Genomic DNA, 19,893 nt, shown 5'->3' with positions numbered 1-19,893 from the left:
ACGCAGGTGTCCCATGGGGCGACTCTACCATGGTGCCAACAGCCCACCCCAAAAGACGTTTCTTTTGGTACAAAAAAAATTTGAAATCTGTGCATCATTTTTATGATGTGCATTTTCCATGAACTTTTTGAAGTCCCAACATAAGTGTCACCAATACTGGGCCATGTGGGCCCCGCCAGGCCCACTCCTCATCTGTCACCTATGTGCACAAGTCCATGTTGGTGGGGGGATGTGTGTGAGCTCGGAGAGCACAGTTCCCCCCACCCCAAGCCCAGTTAGAGCAAAATGTCCCTGGAAGTACCGAGTCATGGAGCAGGGTGTCCTAACGTCCATCACCCTAGCCAGGGGTCTTTTCTACACTCAGCGTCTCCCGGGGCCTGTGGAGGTGCAAATATGAAGGGGCCCCACCCGGAGGTGGGTTGGCCCTGCCTCCCTCCTCCTCCTGTATGCACCCTAGGGAGGCATCATCATCTTCATTTTGCAAGTGGAAGTGGAAGGTGGAAGCCCAGAGGGAGAGCCCCATGGAGCTGGCGTGATTTAACCTGGCCGCCTGGCCTCTTTGGGGAGATGGGGGTGTTCCCTGGGAGTCCTCCTGGGGCCACCAGACAAGCCTGTAGGCAGGGGCCCTTGAGACAGCCTCAGTCTTCACTCACTGCTCAGGACCCCGCAGCTCGCACCTGTCCGGGTCAGAATTTGGACCCAGGACCCTTTGCCAAGGGCTCTCCACTCATTCACTGGACAGTGCCGCGTCCTTATTGCTTAACCCAGGAGGTAGCCACCAATGGTGGACATCCAGGCACTGTGCAGGCCAAAGCAGACCTGCAGGCCTTCCTGGGACCTTCCCCCAACCCTGACCTTGATGGCCCCATCCTGCCACACCCCTGGCTCCACATCACACAAGCATAGCAATCAGTGTGTATACCCTGCATTAGTTCACATGTGTCACCTTGCCTGCTACCATCCTGGGCTCCTGTCTTTACCAAGGAAGGGGCATGGCCTGACCTCGCTATCCACACACATGTGGGTTTTGGGGCATAGGAAAAGAAAGCATAGAGACTCCTGAGCCTCACCTGTAGTCTGCAGGAATCCTGCATGTTGTGTCCCCGCTGTGTCCCTGATGTCACCAACATCTGATCTTCCACTGAGGTGGGGAAACAGTGGGACCAAGGGAGAAACAGAGCTGTCGGGGCAACTGGAGAGGCGGCCCCCGTGAATGCAAGCAGGCCGCCGCCGCCGCAGCCCAGGAGGGGAGTCCAGGGCCCCCGCCCGCGCCCTTTCTCGTCCTTGCAGAAGCTTTGCCTACAAAGTTGGGAAGTGAAGCCCCAGGTTGTAATCTGCAGTCCTCCCAGCGCGCCTGCCTGCTTTCATTCCGAGGGAGAGAGCATCAGAGCCGTGTTTATAACCCCCTTTTAGATAACAAATCACATTTTCTTTTCGCCAGCCAGTGTGTTGAATTGATATTTTTTCCCCCTCAGTTTAATGGGTTTGTGTGTTCAGGAATGATCTTCATCAACCGAAACTCCTTATTGTGTTTGATGTAATGTCAGCTTTCATTATACACTTTGGTCGGCGCCGGCGCTGGCGCCGGGAAAGGCTGAGCACCCTGGAGCCCGGGCCGCTGCCCCAGCCCCTGCCCCAAGCCCACCTGGGCTCCGGGGTTCCTGGACGGGTGGGTGTGGGTGGGGCTGAAGATGAACTTTTAGGGCAGGTTGGAGCCAGGGTGCAAAACCTTCCTTACCTCTGACGTCATCTGTATGATGGGGTCATAGGGCTGTCACGAGGAAGCCCCGCACCCCCGGATGGCTCATGCTCTGGGAGCTGTCAAGCTGCACTCAGCCTCACGTCACTCAGGGGGCTGTGGCCTCGCCCACGTGTGGCTCAAGCATGCAGGCAGTGTTCCCAGATGCTTGGACTAAGCCTGCGCGTCCCAGGTCCCTGACACCATCCCCTGTGCCCACCACCTCGAGCCGTGGCCTGAAAAGCCCAAGACTCAGGGAGGGAATCGTCCAGCCCTGGGGTCACACAGAGAGTGCTCGGGGGGGCTGGCCGAGGTGACCCCTGCCCCTCGTGCGAGTAGTGCTGGCTCTGCGCTTGCTGCCTTATAGCCAGGCCCTCGCAAGCAGACACGCTCACCTCCCCCATTTGCAGGCCAGGAAGAAACCGGCCTGAGTGAGGGAGGGGCTGCCTGGGCTGTCCCCAGCGGGACTGAGGAGCACCTGGAGAGGGTGCCTTGGACGCGGCGCTGGCCCCACGGCCCCGCTTGAGTAGGTGGCCCTTGCTGACACCGGGCTCACCTTCTGGCGGCCTCTGTCAGCCGCGCTCGGTTCTGATTAAAGATCATTAAACATGAAATTAGCCCGTTTGTGTTACGGGTCCCCGGGGCGGCCAGTGATTATGACGCGCAGATGGCCAAGAACCCAGGCGGCGGGCAGGCGGGCGCGGGCCAGGACGGGCGGGCGAGGCCGGGAGGCAGGCGTGCAGTCTGGGCTTTGTTTTCCCCCGCTCCTGTTGTGTCAACCCCCTTGCATTTCACAACAAATCACAGATAATTAATAAGTACATGCCCGTAATGAGCAGGCTCTTTAATAGAAGAAATTGGAAGATGCGGCGCCGAGTCATTATTTCGCTCGAGCCCAGGCTCCGCGCTATTTTCCCATCTTCCTCGCTCCCCGTCCTGGCTCCGCCAGCATCTGTGCGCGGCCAGCCAAGGACCCGCCTCCCGGCAGGGCTGCAGTATGGGGCTGGGTCCCTAGGCTGGGGAGCCTACAGGATCCCACCCACCAGCCACTGTGGCACTTCCTCCTCCTGGGCCTGGCTGGGGAGGGGGCAGGTGGCTGTGGAGGAGGGAGGGAGGGAGGGGGACAGTCTTTGTCCCTGAGCACTCTGAGATGCCCCCATCTCAGGAATGCTTGGCTGTGGGTGCTGAGGTCTCTCCCCCCGCCCCTCCAGGAGGAAGACATCATGTACTATGACGCCAAGGCCGACGCTGAGCTGGTGAGTACCCTGAGCTGTGCCACAGGGGAGGGATGGGGAGAGTGCTGGAGCCACGCCTCCTCCCTGGGCCTCTGTGCCCCAGCTGTAAAATGGGTGTTAGGACTCAGGACTAGGATTCTGAGCTCAACCCTGCAAAGTCTGTCTCAGCGACACCTGCCCACGCCATCTCCAGTAATCCCCCCAGGACCCCGAGCCCTCTAGGGCTGTGTCTCCATTGCCACTGAGGGCTGGACAATGTGCAGAGTGTGGGCAGGCATGGCCCCCTGCCTGAGCAGGGTGGAGAGACCCTTAGACCTCCCTCTACAGGGCAGTTCAGGTCCCTGCAATTGGAGGGGGCTGGATGCCACAGCGTAGAGAAGAGAGAGATGGGGGAGCTTCCTGGAGGTGGGCAGGAGGAGCAGGGCCCAGTGAAACCCAGGTGCATTTCCAGTCTGTGCAGGCCCCTTCTGGAATGCGGGGACACAGCCACAGTGCACTGAGTGTTCTCCCGCCCAGCCCCCGGTTCACTGCTGGACCCTGAGCCCCATCAGTCTTGCCCCAGCTGTAGGGGTAGCCTACAGGGGACACGTTCAGCTTGGCTGGCGTCACTCCCCTGAGAAGGGGTGGCACTGAGACTGACCAGAGAGCCCAGAGCCCCTCTGCCTCCATGTCACACAGAGGCTGCAGTCGGAGCTCTCCTGTAAGGTAGTGAGGTCCCCGTCACCAGAGAACTCATGTGAAAGGGGTGTAGCCATTTTGGGGGGAGGTGGCTATGGAGAAGACAGCATGTCTGAGCTCGTCAAGGCCCAAGTCCCTCTGCCTGCCTTCATGGCGGCCGGGTGGCAGTCTCTGGCATCCCACCTGTACTCACCGGTGCAGAAGGCCCAAGAGCCAGCCTTCCTTTCCCAGGCCTGGGGGGTGGGGGGATCTCCTGGGGCAAACAGGAGATAGCCAGTGACACCAGGAGGTAGAAGGGCTGTGCAGTGCACGCAGGGCTGGGCCGGCCGGGGAGAATCTCGGGGAGAGCAGGGGCCTGAGAAGGAAGGGGGGTGGGCTCAAGCAGGTGTGCTTCCCCTTGGCTGAGCTCCGTGGCTCCCGGAGAAGTTGCTAAAATTAAAGCTGGAATCTGAAATTCAAATGAAGAGCGAACCTTTAATTAGACCCTGAATCTAATTCCTTACCCCCCTCGGCAGCGGGCTGTAATTTTAGCAATCAGTGCATTAAATATAAACCGGAGACTGCTGCTGCCCACTAGCCCAAGGCCCTGGGCTCCGGGGTGGCACCGAGGGGCTCCTTGGCCAGTCTGGTGCCCAGGCCCCCACCAAGACACTCCCAGCAGCACCCCCGCCTGTATCCAGGACTCCAGCCCCTAGACATCTGCTGGGGGTGGGGAGGGCAAGGGGCTGCCCCCAAAACAGGGATTGATACCCGGGTGGGCCTGGGCTAGGGTCAGCTAAGCCGAAAACTCAGCCAGGCCCACCCCGGTGTACATAACAGCACGCACACACTTGCCGACTCCCCTGCTTGTTGTGTTGTTTTGTTTTTTTAATCTTTGCCAGAGGTACAGTTAGAGATCTTTCTAGACCATTTACTTTTAAATTACCAGCCAGAAGGTGGGGGTGGGGGAAAGAGAAGGAAGGAAAAAGTTCGCCGGCTGATAGCTTATCAGAATGGAATCCAAATGTCACATTAGTTGGGAAAGTTGGGAGATTAAATTTTCCAGCGCCCTTCATCTGCCGTTGACATTTCGGGGGCTTTCTTCTCCCGTACCTCCCCCTCCTCTGAGCAGAACGTGAGCAGCGCACGCTTCACAGGCGGCCGGAACACTTGGCCGCCGCCTGCTCTGGCTCTATCCCAGCACCCGGGGGCTTCCAGGGGTCCTTGGGGCGTGCTGGGGAGGGGGGGTGCAGGGGTGGCACACTGGGGGAGGGGCACTGGGAGGGCAGCAGACAGCTTGGATTTGGCTGTACAAAATATGCCCTTGAAGCAGCTGGCGGGCCCTCCAGAGCCCCCACCCTGGGGTGTGGAGCTGCCTGGGTGGAGAGGCTCGGCCCCCTCTTCCCAGACAGGCACAGTCAGGCAGGAAGGCCGGGGAGGGGCCTGCCCAGGACACAGCGGCAAGGAAATGAGCTGAGCCTGGGCCAGGGGTGGTCATGAGGGTCTCAGGGGGGCAGGGGGGTGTGGCGGCTGCAGCTCCGTGTGCTCCCTCTTTCCAGTGTGAAGCCCCCCAGCTGTGCTCCCTGCCCCACCTCTGTGTTCGCCTCCCCTTGCTGGCTCTGGCTTCTCCCCTCCCCTCCATCCTCCTCCCACCCCCGCTGGTACACCTGCACCCGAGCCGCCGCCGCCGCCCCCCCCCCCCCCCCGGCTGCGGCATGCACACTGCAGTCACAGGCCCACTCCGCCAGCCTGTGGTGGTGGTGGGCGGGGGCGCATGGCGCATGCCCAGCCTGCCCAGCCGCGAGATGCTGTAATTGGCACCTGTCAGGCGACTGCAGCTCATTTTAGAAAATCAACGGGGGCCTGTACAGTCCTGCTGCTAGCAGGCGCCACGGGCTCTGCCTCTGGAGGTCACTAATGCTCAATGTGAGCCCCCAGCCCAGCCCCCCAGGTCTGTCCCCCAGTTCAGCCCCTATGCGTCCCTGCTGCAGGGGGTGCGCCTCCTCCCCTTCCTGATGCCAGACGAACTCCGGGCACAGGATGGGCAGGGCCCCGTGGAGGTGTGGGGGTGTGTAGCTCCTGGGGGGCTTCCAGGCTTCCTCAGCTGAGAATTGGTTATCAAGGTCGTGGGGAAAGGGGAGGTTTCAGAATTGGGGTTTAGCACATGTGGGGGGGGCAGGCAGGGGAGTCACGGGTCCCTGAGTCCATCTGTCTCTGTCTCTGAGGGCAGCAGTCTCTCAGAGACGTCCCCGTCTCCTGGATGAGGCCCTCCCCACCCCCACCGTGGGCCTGTCCGACCCCAACCCCGTTTTCCAGCCCTGACACTGCCGGGCCCCGCCTCCCACAGGACGACCCTGAGAGTGAGGATGTGGACAGGGGCTCGAAGGCCAGCACCCTGCGGCTGGACTTCGTCGAGGACCCGAACTTCAAGAACAAGGTCAACTACTCATACACGGCTGTGCAGATCCCCACGGACATCTACAAAGGCTGTGAGTGCGCAGAGCTGCGGGCGTCCTGGAGCTCCTGGGAGGGCTTGTAGGAGGAGGCCTGGGTCAGATAGTGGCTGGGGAGCCTGGGCAGCAGCGCTGAAGGCCCCAGGCTGCTGCTCTGGCTCGGCTCTGTGGCCTCCTGAGGGGCAGCCTCGGGCTGCTAGGCCCACTGGCCTAGGGGTCTCAAGGCAAGGGCCCAGAGCTGTTGGATAAGTTCCAGGATGTAAGGGATCCTGACCTCTTCCGCCCTCCAGGTCAGCCTGCCTCCTGGGCACCCTCAGGCAGGAGTGGGGAGGATGCTGCCCCCACCCCCACCCCAGGCTGCCCGGAGGCCACCTGCCCGAGCCAGTCGAGGGGCACTATCACAGACAGCCACGCTAATTAAAACAGGAGCCACACCACCCTCCCCAGTCACCCCTCGCTACCCACACAAATTACATTTTATATGTTTTTTATTTACTGTGTCACTTTTAATTAAATTTGTAATCGCCTGCCTGAGGGGGCATGGTCCCCGTTTGCCAACTCAGCGTGATCTCAGTGTGCACGTGGGTGCGGGTTGGGGGTGCTGAGTAGCAGGCCTTTGCCAGGCTGGGAGGGGCGGGCAGGTGTTGGCACAAAGCTGGGGGAGGGCAGTCCACCCTGAGCAGGGTCTTCTCTTGGCTCCGGAGCTGCACCAGGGACACCCGTCTGCTGGCTCTGCAGGGGCTTCTCGAACACTGTGCCATCAGCCTGTCGCCGGCCAGGTGGGAAGACCAAGGCCGGGAGGGCTGAGACTTGCCGGACTGACTCCCAGCAGAGTAGTGTGTGAAACATTTGAGGGCATGACTTTTATTTTTTTTTTTCCTTAAAAAGAAACATAGAAATTGTTCAAGTCACTAAGTTTCTAATTCAGGAATAGGACCATGACATACTGTTCAACAGGCAGAGCCAATGCTAGAAATGTGCTTTGTTTTCACATTTCAATCAGTTACGGGAAGCCACGGGGACAAACAGGGGGAGAGCAGAGGAGAGGGATCGGACACAGCAGAGGCCCTGCGCTCGGCGGGGACAGCAGAGAGGGTGCCCAGGAGAGTGTTGGCTCCCTAGGCTGTGGGCAGAGCCTTGAGGACAGGTGCATCACAACTCCGCAAGGCTTCTTGGGTTCTCGCTCACAGTGGATCTTTGGCAAGGATCACAGTGAGGGCGGGGAGGAGGGTGTCACAGATGGTGGCAGGGCTCCCCGGGCAGAGAGAAGGTAGAAGAAACTGGAGGTGAGACATAGGGTGAGACCAAGGGCCTGGCAGAAGCAGGGGCCCCTTTCTGGTGCTTTCTCTGGGTGTGCAGACATGGGTGCACTGCGCCTGAGAACAGGTGCCCCACAGACATTGGGGAGACTTTTAGGGCAATTGGGGGACTGCTCAGGTCATCCTGGGGCTGTCCGGGTCAAGGGGCCACAGGCTGGAGCCCGTTCATCTGAGAAGAGCGCCAGCCTGCTGTGGAGGGGTCAGCATGGCCCAGGGACCACACGCTTGCAGCTGCAGGGGTTGCAGGGGTCACAGGGGCAGGGGTGGGGGTGTCGTGAGGGCAGAACACACCAGGTCCTCTGATAGGCACAGAGCAGCGAGTGGGTATGAGCCCGTGTGCCCTGCGTCTGTGGGAGTGGGAGTGGGAGTGGTCAGGTTGTTGGGCAGGTGTGTCTGGGAGTGAGGAGATCACACACTTGGCTGGAAACGGAGTCAGGTGCAGGTATACCTGCCGGGGATGCTGGCTGTATGTGTGTGCGCATGCGTGCAAGTGCACACGTCTGTATTAGAGCAGAATCCTGGCACCGCCCCTGCCCTCCAAAGCCCACACCCCCACCTCTGCCTGCTCCTGGCCCCAGTTGATTAATCATGGAGCTGAGTGGCTTCCAGCTTATCAGGTGCCTTAATAGCTGAATAATTCCAGCCCCATCAGCGAGCCCTTAATTGCTTTCTTGTGGCTGCGGCCTGGAGTGCATGCTGAGTGGGTGAGCTCCCCGGGGACAGCCACGAGCTCCAGGCAGCATGATGGACTGGGGGCAGGGGTCCAGGCACACAACTCCCTGCCACCTGGGTGGCTTTCTCCCCATGGGCCAGAGGCGCAGCTGCCTGCCTGCCCACGTGGGACCTGGCTGAAGGGTGACTGAGCTGCTCCTGGGACAACTTGGGAGGGGTAAGGACTACAGGGTCTTCTTGGAGGAGCTGGCGCAGCCCCGGCCAGACCCTGGGTAATGAGGGGGAATCTGGATAGGCAGAGAGCGGGAGAAGTTTTCCCAGGGGGGGAGCACACACGTGAGTGTCGCAGTGTCGCACAGGCACTCCCCACCCCAGCCTCCTGCTTCCCCCTCCCCAGCCACTGTCATCCTCAACGAACTCAACTGGACAGAGGCCCTGGAGAACGTGTTCATGGAGAACCGCAGGCGGGACCCCACGCTGCTGTGGCAGGTGTTCGGCAGTGCCACGGGCGTCACCCGCTACTATCCGGGTAGGTGCCGGCTGTCGCCCCTGCCACCAAGCTCCCCAGGCTGCTCCAGCTGCAGCCTGGGAGGCCTGACTCCCTGGGCTTGGCCCTTCCCTGCCGGTGCCCCCCTTACCTTCTGTCTTCCCACAGCTACCCCCTGGCGAGCCCCCAAGAAGATAGACCTGTATGATGTGCGCAGGAGACCCTGGTGAGCGGGCAGGGAGGGGCTGGGCAGGGACACCCCCTCGGCTCCCCGCCTCTCCTGCCTGCCTCCCTCCTGTATCCAGGCCTCCGAGCAGGGCGCAGCCAGCTCTATCCAATTTTCATTTCACACATCGTTGCCACTGGAAAATGGAGCCCATCACCCAGGCAGGCCTCCCAGCTGCCTCTGCCCCCGGCCACCGGTGGCACCCCTCAGGACTGAGAGCTGGGACCATGGGGGCTCCAGAGGGCGTTTGTAGCCTCTGCTGGGTGGTTGGCCCTGCCCCACCCCAGGGAGCCCCAGACACCCCTCCCTCCGCTCTGCCCCTCCCCCCTCCCGCAGCAGCAGCCAGTGACTCCTTCCCTGTACCTGCCTCACCCCACTGGGGCCAGGGAGCCACCTCCCGGCCTGCCCTGGATTCACCTGCACACCCTCCTGGGGCCTGTTCACCTGCTGCTGGAGCAGATCACCCATGGCGTGGGCGGGGGCTCCCCAGTGGAACTGTGTGGAATGAGTATGGAGGTGCAGGAATGACTAGCCCTGACTGAGGCTTCTCCTGGACAGGTACATCCAGGGAGCCTCGTCGCCCAAGGACATGGTCATCATTGTGGACGTGTGAGTGAGCAGTGCTGAGGGAGGGGGGAGGGCCGGGCCGGGGCCTGGCCTCTGCTGCCTGGAACACTTGAGGCCTGCCTGGCGCCTCACTGGCCGCCGCCTGACCTCTCCAGGAGTGGCAGCGTGAGCGGCCTGACCCTGAAGCTGATGAAGACGTCCGTGTGCGAGATGCTGGACACGCTCTCTGACGATGACTACGTGAACGTGGCCTCGGTGAGTGCCAGGGCGGCAGACGGGAACGCGGCCGCTCTGCTGCCAGAGCCAGCACCAGCTTTGCTCCCCAGCTGCTGCCCTGGTCAGCCTGACGCCCCTCCCCCACCCCTCTGTCCTGCAGTTCAACGAGAAGGCACAGCCTGTGTCGTGCTTCACACACCTGGTGCAGGCCAACGTGCGCAACAAGAAGGTGTTCAAGGAAGCTGTGCAGGGCATGGTGGCCAAGGGCACCACGGGCTACAAAGCCGGCTTTGAGTACGCCTTTGACCAGCTGCAGAACGTGAGCCCTGTGGCGGGGGTGGGGCGGGGGCTGGATAGGCGGCCAGGGGCAGGCAGGGGCCCAGGCTCAGTGACACCGGGAAAATCAAGATGGATGGCCTTGTTAGCACCAAACAGGCAGCTGGAACACAGAGCACCATCTGCTGTGGGGGAGGAGGGCCAGAGGACCAGAGCGCCAGGTCCACCGTGGGGAGGGAGGCTCTGCCCCTGGCCGGGGAGGGGCTGGGAGCTGCCTGACTCCGCGCTCACCCTGGCCAGTCCAACATCACTCGGGCCAACTGCAATAAGATGATCATGATGTTCACGGATGGCGGCGAGGACCGTGTGCAGGACGTCTTTGAGAAGTACAACTGGCCCAACCGGACGGTGAGGCTCAGCCCAGGCGGGCTGCCCTGATCCGGATGCAGGACAGGGGAAGGCTGCCCCCTGGTGGCCATGCCAGTAACCTCCAGCTCCTGCAGGTGCGCGTGTTCACTTTCTCCGTGGGGCAGCACAACTACGACGTCACCCCGCTGCAGTGGATGGCCTGTGCCAACAAAGGTGCCCCCCCGATGTCACTGCCGGGGGCCTGTCCAGCTGTGTGTCCAGATGTTTGCTCGCACACTATCTGGCCATCTTTCCATGCATGTGGCTGCCCATTGTTCTCTAGCTGGGGTGCCTCCTGACTTGTGCACCTGACTCAGCATCTTTCTGCTCATCTCGTCTGTCTGTTGTCCACCTGTCTCCCAGCTAGTCCGTTCCCACGTCTGTTTGCCGATCAGTCCATCACCCTGTGCACTTGGGCCTGGCTGCAGGGAGGACCTGGCTGTCCCTGCGATCCTGGAATGAGGGGCTTCAGGCTTCTGGCTCCTCCTCCCACCCCATCTCTGCCCCGCCCCCTGTCAATCACTCTGACAGTGACAGGGCAAGGCAGGGAGCACAAAGGGATGTGAGTTGGGGGAGGAGGGGATAGCATCAAAAGAGGGAGCCTGTAAGGCAAGTCAGGGCTGCAGACACAGGGCCTGTGCTGCATCTCCTGCAGTGCTAGCCAGGCCCACCTCGGCCTTGCCTTCCTTCCTAGGTTACTACTTTGAGATTCCTTCCATCGGAGCCATCCGCATCAACACGCAGGTGAGACTGTTGGGGAAAGCCCCTCCTCCCAGCCGCCTGGCTTCTCCAGAGGCTGTGCGCAGTGGGCTGCCGTGGGTCAAGAGCGCCCCCTGGTGGGAGCTGGGACACAATTCCCCACGCATAGGGTGGTAGAATAGGGGCATGCAGTAGAAAGGGCATTTGTGACTCCTGCCGCTCGCCCCTCCCCAGGAATATCTAGACGTGTTGGGCAGGCCTATGGTGCTGGCAGGCAAGGAGGCCAAGCAGGTGCAATGGACCAACGTGTATGAGGATGCCCTGGTAAGGCCTCTGGGCAAGAACGGGCTTGGGCTGGCAACCTTCCCCCAGGGATGTACCCCAGGGTGAAGCCCTTGAGGGCCCCTTTATGGGGGTAACCCAAGAAGAAGAGAAAGGGGTGGCCTGTGCCTGAGCCCTTGGGGTGAGGGCAAAGCTGGCCACAGAAGACCCCATTCTCCTCCTCTCCCTTCAGGGGCTGGGGTTGGTGGTAACAGGGACCCTCCCTGTTTTCAACCTGACACAGGACGGCCCTGGAGAAAAGAAGGTGAGGTCCCCACAGGAGGAGGGCTGGGTGTAGCTGGGGAGGGTCGGTGTGCCTGGAGCAGGTCTCCAGAGGCAGGACAGGACGGACAGCTGCCTGTGAGAGCAGCTCTAGGCCTTGAGTGTGGACGGAGGAGGGACGCTCCCCTGGACCTGAGCCCATCACAGACCCCCTCCCCCACACCTCCGCTCCCAGAACCAGCTGATCCTGGGCGTGATGGGCATCGACGTGGCTCTGAATGACATCAAGAGGCTGACGCCCAACTATACAGTGAGTGTCCACCTGCGCCCCTGCCCTGCTCTGCCTCCCACAGGGACACAGCCGGGTGCAGCAGAGACAGGACGACAGCACCTCCGTGGGGACCTCTGCATTCAGGGAATCAGGGAAGGCTTCCTGAGGAGGTGACCTTGGGCCCCGAACTAGGGACAGCCATTAAGGGCCAGACCATGCACATTTTAGTCTTTGCTAGCCTGAATTCCCAGCCTATAGTCAAGCCTGCTGTCATACTACAAAAGTGGCCACAGGCAAAGTGTAAAGAAACAGCCATGGCTTTGTTCCAGCACAGTTTTATTTGTAGATACTGATCAGTGACTTTCAAGTAATTTTCATGGGTCATGAGATATAAAGATATATTCTTTGATTTCTTTCCAAACATGTATAAACCGACTGTTCGCAGCTACCAGCCATATACCAGCAGGCGGCAGGCCAGACTCGCCCATGCACAGAGCAGGGGAAGGCTTGTACTGCAGGCAGAGGGAACCCTCTGGGCAAAGGCCTGGGGATGAAACACAGAATCGTGGACCAGGGAAGGAGGATGTGGGCAGTCACTAGCCCAGGGCCCTGGACAGGGAGCAGGGGTCTCAGGTGTGAAAAGGCGGGAGCGGGGCCTGTGTGACCGTATCTGTGAGCCGCAGCCACATGAAGTCCCTGTTTGGCCCCGAAAGGGCAGAGGCCATGGTGTGGGCCTCCACGTACAATGAGAAAACTGCCTCAAAGGGGTAAGAGCTGGGTGCAGGCTCCCACTTAGGCCTGCCCGCCTGGAGGGGAGCCCCCAGACCTGCAGGACGCCCAAGGGTCTCCTCCTGCCCCTGCGTGCTACTGAGCTGGAAAGAAGGAAGAGGCCAGAGCAGAGGCAGGAATGGGGAGCCAAGGGCCACGGTGGTGCAAGAGCAGCAGCCTTGTGGGCCGGGGGAGGGTCAGGTTGGGCTCACCGAGGCCTCCACAAGACCCAGCGGCAGAGACAGAGGCACAGGATGCCGGCCATGGAGCTGCTCAGCCTTGGCAGAAGCTGGTGCGGCAGAGACACCCAGCCTTCTGGCCTGGCTTGAGAGGCTAGCTTATGGCTCTGTGGCATGTTGGCCAAGCCAGGCAAACAGCACTGCCTAGCAGGATAGAAGACAGAATGGGGAAGAGCTCTGGAGCCCAGGGAGTCGCTGCCAAGTCCTCCAGAGCCCTGAGCCCCTGCTCTGCGCCTTCAGCTTGGAGCCAACGGCTATGTGTTTGCCATTGACCCGAACGGCTACGTGTTGCTGCATCCCAATCTGAGGCCCCAGGTGAGCCAGCTGTCGGCCGGGGTGGGGGTGGGGGACCCCTCCAAGAGCAGGACTCCTGACTTTCCACCCTGCCTCCCGCAGACCACCAACTTCCGGGAGCCCGTGACTCTGGACTTCCTGGACGCAGAGCTGGAGGACGAGAACAAGGAGGAGGTGAGGGGCAGGAGGGCGGCGGGCCAGGAGCAGGTGCTGCGGACAGAGGGTCACGTCTCTGGCCTTCCAGATCCGTCGCAGTATGATCGACGGCAACAAGGGCCACAGGCAGATCCGAACGTTGGTCAAGTCCCTGGATGAGGTGAGGAGGCGGGGGCGGGGGCATCCTCCTACCCCAGCCCTCCCTCCCCGTCCGGCCCCTCACCGCCGAGTGCCTGACCTGCCTTTCCCCCAGAGGTACGTAGATGAGGTGATTCGGAACTACACCTGGGTGCCTATAAGGAGCACCAACTACAGGTAAGTGGGACTGGGGCTGGGCGGGTGGGCGGAGGGCGGGGGTCCCGGCGTCTGAGCCCGGCTGCAGCCCTCCCCCCCCGCAGCCTGCTGTGACCACCGTCCCAGCAGCCAGGGCCCCCCGCTACCTCCTGGGACACCCCCGGCCCTCCTGGGACCAGCACAGGACAGAGGCAGGGCAGCACGCCCGATGGCTCCTCCCCCAGCAGCCCATCTTCCTGCCGCCTGGACCGCATCCCTAGGTGTCTGCTCCCCAGGACCTGGCCCCAGCACATTCACTGCCTGCTCTCGAGCAGCACCACAGGCCCCATCAGCACAGGCCGTCCTCTGTGTCCCGCCCCCCCAGGGCCAGCTTAAGACTGTCCCTCACCATGGTGGAGCTGGCCTGCCTTGAGCTGGCCCTCTGGGGCCTGAGTGTCCTGGGACCATGGCACCCACTCCCGTGACAGCTCCCACCCCTGCAGCTAATTCACTGCTAGTGTCCAGCCTCTGTGAGTCTGCTGCTGGTCAGATGGAGGAGGCCAGCCGGGCAGGTCGGGTGTCGCGGGAGGCTGCTGGGGTGCGCAGGGGTGGTGGTTCGCTCTGGGGCTGGAGTTCAGAGGCCTCCAGGAGCACTTGGGTAAAGACCCAGGCCCCTGGGCATCTCCAAGGTGCTGACTCTCCCGCAGCTAAGCAGGGTCAGGTTGGCCTGGTGGTTGGAGGAGGGGTTGCCACAGCTTGGGCCTCTCTGCCCAGCTCTGAGGCTGTGGGGATGGGCAGCCCTGTCCCCAGCCGTAACCTGCGCTCCTCCCCCTCCTCCCCAGCCTAGGGCTGGTGCTCCCGCCCTACAGCACCTTCTACCTCCAAGCCAACCTCAGCGACCAGATCCTGCAGGTCAAGTGTAAGTGGCCCAGCCCCTGCCTGCGCCCTGCACCCCTGCCTCTTCCCGCACCCTGGCCGGCCCCGGGCAGCACAGGCAGCCACTGCTTGCCGGCAGGGCAGCCCCTCCTGCCCAGTCTGCCCACCCCAGGTGCCTGCAGGCTGAGGCCCTGGCCTTTGAAAGTCTGGAATTCTGCATGCTGGCCTTTTCAGATTTGGTTCTAGACCATCCTCTCATGGTTTCCGTTGAGGTTTCTGTTTTTGGTTTCTCCTCTTCCGTGTCTTTCCTCCTAAGCCTGCCTGCCCTGGACACCTCTGGGGGCTGCATTCTTGGAAGACACCCCTTCCCCTCTTTTCTCCCACCCATGCTTCCCGCTCAGCTCCCACTGTGGTGCCCCCTCCCCAGGGTCTCTCCTCGCCACCCCCCCAGTCTGTTCTCATTTCCCTCATTTCCTCCTCCCGCCCCTCCCTCATCTGCCTGTCTCACCTCTGACCTCTGACCCCTCCTCTCCCTCTCTGGCTCTCTCTGTCCTTCCTTCTTTCTCCCTGTCTCCCTCCTCTTCCCCCTGTACCTGTGTGGCCTCTGCCATCTCCCACTCTCTACCCTGTTCCCTCTGCTCACCTCTGCTATGGCTCTTCCCCCCCACCCCAACACCCTTCTCTCCCTGTCCCTGGCTCACGCCCACCTGTGTCCCTCTCCCTCCTGCCCTCCCACTCCCCCTGTGCTCTCTCCTCCCTCCCCACCCCCTCCCCATCATCAGTCTCCCCCACCCACCTTCCTCCCTCTGCCTGTGGCTCAGCCCTGCATGCCCGCTCCCCCTGGGCCTCTCCTGAGAGGCCCCAGTCTCCAGAGCCTGTGGCCCTGCCTGCCCCGAGGTCACTGGGAGGGAGGCTGGGGCTGTGGCCCCACCAGGCGCCCCCCCATCCCCACCGCCTGGCTGCCTGGGGCTCATCTCCTTTGAGTTTTCTTGCTCTCTCTTTCTCTCTCATGTCGTTTTTTGCAAGAAGTTTCCTTTCGGTATGATGATGAGACACAATATTTTCATTCAAACAGCCATTGAATAAAATATTGTTTGTGCCCCTCCCCTTCCCCTCCCCCTTTTCGTTTGTTTTTGTGTTTGTGTTGTTTTTGTTTTCCTCGCTTTCTCTCTTGGTGGACTGTCCCAGTGCCAATCAGCAAACTGAAGGGCAAGTATATCCAGCACCAGCGCACCCCACCCCGCCCTCACACCCCTGCTTGCCCCCCTCCCACCCAGGACCAGCCAGGCTCCCCTCCCAGCATCCCCCTGGCTCTTCTGGTTCTTGCCTTCCTCTGACCCCTACACCCGTTCCGGCTGGCGGCCCTCTCCCCAGCCCCGCCTGCAGGGTGTTCTCCAGCGCGATCCGGGGGCCCTGGCCCCTTCCTCATACCCTGGTATTCCTCACTCCCTCTAGAAAGACCCTCGCCCCACCCCGCCTCCCCTGTCCCTTCAAGACAACTCAACAGTGGGTTCAGGGCTCCATGCCTCCACACCCACTCCCACCCAGCAGGGCAGGGGCTTTGAGGAAGAGGCTGGCTTCCTCTTGAACAGCCCCCTCCTCTGATCTCGGCTAGAGCTCCAAAGCTCACAGCCATCCAGGAAGGGAGGCAGGAAGCCGCGGAAGCCTCAGGTGTTGACCTGGGGCTGAGGGGTGGCTCAGGGCAGGCTGGAAGCACAAGGCTGACGCCGCCATCCTGGGCACTGGCCTGGGTGCTGAAGCCCCTGTGCCCTGTCAGCCCTGGCTACTTCCTGCGGGTTCGGCCATGCCTGGGATACTGGCAGCTCCCACAGAGAGGGTCAGCTGGTGTGGGGAAGGTGTTCCCATAGGGAAAGGCAGGCTGCCCCAGGGGCTGTGGGCTTAGCCAGGGCTGGAATGGGATCTGTCACCCCAAGGCCAGCAAAGGAGTATGGAAGATGTAAGGCTGGGTATGAAGGAGAAGGTCCTGACACTCCAAGGTGCCCAAGCCAGAGAGCCTTCCAGAAAGCTGGGCAGTGGCCCTCCAGGCCCTGGCAGACAGCAGGGGATGCAGAGGACAGCACATGAATGCTGCCAGTGCAGAGAACCATGCTGTCCTGGGGACGCGGGGGCGGGGCAGACAGGTGTGGAGAGCCCCCGGGGCTGTGCCCATGGCCGGGAGGCAAGGGCTCCCCCGGAAGCCCCCCAAGGCCTATGCTGCCTGGGGACGCAGCCTCCCCCAGCCCAGGTGGGGGTAGGGGATGTGCCCTACGCCCACTGGCTTGAGTTGTCTTTTCCTCACCCCCACATCCTACCCAGTGACCCCAGAAATGCAGGGCCCTGGTGACAGTGACAACCACAGCCTAGGCCCCTCCCTGCCCCTTCTCCCTCCTTTTTGTTTCTCTCCTCTCCTCCCCCAATCCTCCCTCTCAGCTTGTGTCCAAACCCTGCCTCACAGTCCTATCAGAAAGGAACAGTCCAACCAGTGACTGCCTGGCCCCTCCAAGCACCCCAAATCCCACCTGCCCAGGATCTCACAGTGCATTGTGGGAGTATTTGGGAACAGGGAACAATCCTACTTCCTGGAATATAAACCGCTGGGGGCAATAAGAGATGGGAATCTGAGTCAGGACAGGATGGGATGGTGAGCTGCCCTGAGTGGGTCAGGCCAGGAGTGGAGGGACTGCTCCCACGTGCAGATAGACTGGGCAGGGAGAAGTCACAGAGCTCCAGGGGCCACATCTTTAGCCTCATATCATGCAAACACATGCCCCCAATGCATAATTGCACTCCTGCACATGTACACACGCTCCCACATGCATAAATGCACTGTGCACGTGCATACACACCCCCACATATGTAAACACACTTGTGCACATACACACACTCCCACATGGGTAAACACATTCCACATACACACTCCCACATGCATAAACACACTTGAGCACATGCACACGCTCCCATATATGAAAACACACTTGTGCACATGCACACACGCTCCCACCTGTGTAAACACACTCATGCACATGCTCCCATATACATAAACACACACATACACACACTCCCATATATGTAAACACACGCACACACTTGTGCACATGCACACACTCCCACATATGTGAACACTCATGCACGTGCCCACTCCCATATACATAAACACACTTGTGCAATGCACACACTCCCATATATGTAAACACACTTGTGCACATGCACACACACTCCCACCTATGTGAACACACCCATGCACATGCTCCCACATATGTAAACACACTCGTGCACATGCATACGCTCCCACATGAGTGGCCACACTCATGCACATGCACACTCCCACATATGTAAGCACAGTCATGCATCCATGCTCTCACACATGCACACAGCTCTTAAGCCTGAAGCACAGGTCCAGCACCTGCCCTCTGCAGCCCCTGGAATTCCTGCCTGGCTGCTCCAAGCCTGGACAGGTCCTCAGAGGGTAGAGAGACCCAGCTCTTCTTCCCCACCTACTCCTCATGCCCCCAGCCCTGGAAAGAAGGTGTGTGGGCTCCATCCACAGAAGCCCAGCCTCTTTCAGCGCCCAGACTCCCTTCCTACCCTGTAGAAACACACCTGTGCCCTGAGGGCCTCCCTTCACCAAACCCCCACAATGCACTGCTGCCTGCATCTCTGGTTGGACTGTCTGTGCCCGCGAGAGACACCCCCCCCCTCGGTTTGGCCATGTTGATGCCTGACATAGAACCAAAGCGAGACCTGCTAAAACGCAAACAGCTGCGGCAAAGAGTGAGCGAGAAATCCGCAGCCGAAAGCCAATTCCCTTCCTCAAAGTCTCTTCGGAGGCGAAGGAAGCTCCGCATGCGGTTTTTTCCCATTACGGATGCGATCAGAGCGAGACTGGCGCCTCCCCCAGACCATGCACATATATAGCAGTGTGTGTATATATGTGTGTGTGTGTGTGTCCGTGTATATGTGCTATACAGCCGTATGGAAGCATATACAGCCACGCCAAGGGACTCACTGCCGACAGAGGACCAGGCCCGGGCAACATATTGGCTATAACTGCCCTCCTCCCGTGATGCCATGCTGTAGTCTCCACAGGCCTCCACCCCTCCCCCCGCCAGCCCCAACTCTGGCTCAGACCTGAACGTGGAAGTGGCGGGTCCCCTCTTTGCTGGTGTCTCCCCCTCCTCCTCCAAACCACCCCCCCACCCCCTGTCCCCCCAGCCCCATCGGCTCTGAGCCTCGTGGCCTCCCGCCTCCCCAGCCCCCGCGGGATAACCCCCCGTTTCTGTTGCAGATTTTGAGTTCCTGCTCCCCAGCAGCTTTGAGTCTGAAGGACATGTTTTCATTGCTCCCAGGTAGCTTGCGTGTGGCCTTGCTGAGGTGTCCTCCCCCACCCCTACCACTCCAGCCCGCCTCCCGCACTGCTGCCTGGAGCTGTGTGTGTCTGTGTCCTGTGCAGTGTCGCCCCAGCCCCTGTACATAGCCTGGTATGCGTGCCGGTGTGCATACCCAGGCCATGTAGCCGCACCAGGCAGCTGCAGCCAGCGGCCCCACAGCCCCAGCTCCCACCGGGCCTGGGGCAGGAGGGCTCTGGACTCTGCTCGCCGTCTCTGCCTTCCAAGCAACCAGGAAGGAGCCCGGCTCGCTCCCTTGCCGGGCAGCTGCTGCTCTGGTGTGTGGTGCCCTGTCCATCCCCCTGCCCCTTCCCCTCCCCCTCCCTTGTCCTGTGTCACTTGGTGTTTGTGTGGGTCTGGGGGCTGAGCCAGCCAGAGCCCCCAGTGGCAGTGCTGAGTCTAAGTGTGGGGGCTCAGACAAGGGGGAGGGAGAGAGTGGGGAGGGAGGTAGGGCTTTGCAGAGTTGTTTGAGCAAGTAGGGGACTGGGGCCCAGAGTAGGCCCTCACCTGGGCCACGGCTGGGCCACACACGCATGCGCACGTGGGTCCTCACACGTACGCCTCCACCTTGGGCCCCCCAGGGGCTGAGCCTGGGGAAAGTAGGGCAGGTGGGTGCAGCTGACCCCAGGCGTTCTCGGGCACCTCACGGGGGCTCTGGGTGCCCTGACCGCTGTGTGTGTGCACATGCGTGCATGCACCCACACATCCCTCTGTGGCCCTGCAGATGCGTGTTTGTGTTTGTGCGTCATTGTGGCTGTAAGAGTCCAAGTGTAAACGCGTGGTGGGCTCTGGGCAGTAGTGACTGTGGGACTGTGGTGAAGGCCTGCGTGGCCACTGTGACCCTGAGGGTAGGGACTGGGTTCGTTTGTGTCGCCTGCGTCTCTGCCTTGTGAGAGCCCGATAAGTGTGTGTAGGGTGAGTGAATCTCACACCTGTGAACATGCGTGCTGTGTGCACGGGAGGGGCTGCAAGCAGTCTGGGGGCTCCTGAGCACAGCTGCTGTGTGGCTGCCACGCAGGGTGCGTCAGGTGCAGCGTCCAGGCACAAAGGTAAACGTGTAGGCTGTGCACTACACAAAGGCCTTGGGGCCAAGGAGTGAGTGGAGGCGGAGACTCAGTCCCAGGGGCCCTCACAA

At 61.2% G+C, this 19,893-nt stretch overlaps 1 protein-coding gene across 1 annotated transcript in view; it reads left to right on the top strand.

Moving 5' to 3' along the window:
- CACNA2D2 (calcium voltage-gated channel auxiliary subunit alpha2delta 2) overlaps nt 1-19,893 on the top strand; it is a 132,032-nt gene that overhangs the window by 108,128 nt on the left and 4,011 nt on the right. The window contains exons 5-23 of the mRNA XM_062199954.1: nt 2,950-2,994; nt 5,978-6,119; nt 8,472-8,603; nt 8,730-8,787; nt 9,346-9,396; nt 9,510-9,609; nt 9,731-9,889; nt 10,147-10,254; nt 10,350-10,428; nt 10,949-10,998; nt 11,188-11,277; nt 11,468-11,539; nt 11,732-11,806; nt 13,015-13,089; nt 13,171-13,242; nt 13,313-13,384; nt 13,478-13,539; nt 14,340-14,416; nt 18,659-18,719. Of these exons, the coding sequence (XP_062055938.1) occupies nt 2,950-2,994; nt 5,978-6,119; nt 8,472-8,603; nt 8,730-8,787; nt 9,346-9,396; nt 9,510-9,609; nt 9,731-9,889; nt 10,147-10,254; nt 10,350-10,428; nt 10,949-10,998; nt 11,188-11,277; nt 11,468-11,539; nt 11,732-11,806; nt 13,015-13,089; nt 13,171-13,242; nt 13,313-13,384; nt 13,478-13,539; nt 14,340-14,416; nt 18,659-18,719 (1,580 nt within the window). The remainder of the gene's footprint in view (nt 1-2,949; nt 2,995-5,977; nt 6,120-8,471; nt 8,604-8,729; nt 8,788-9,345; nt 9,397-9,509; nt 9,610-9,730; nt 9,890-10,146; nt 10,255-10,349; nt 10,429-10,948; nt 10,999-11,187; nt 11,278-11,467; nt 11,540-11,731; nt 11,807-13,014; nt 13,090-13,170; nt 13,243-13,312; nt 13,385-13,477; nt 13,540-14,339; nt 14,417-18,658; nt 18,720-19,893) is intronic.

Source organism: Lepus europaeus, chromosome 9 (assembly GCF_033115175.1).
Source record: "Lepus europaeus isolate LE1 chromosome 9, mLepTim1.pri, whole genome shotgun sequence".
Taxonomy (NCBI): domain Eukaryota; kingdom Metazoa; phylum Chordata; class Mammalia; order Lagomorpha; family Leporidae; genus Lepus; species Lepus europaeus.
Note: the sequence above shows the minus strand (reverse complement) of the source record. Positions and strands in the feature narration are given on the sequence as shown.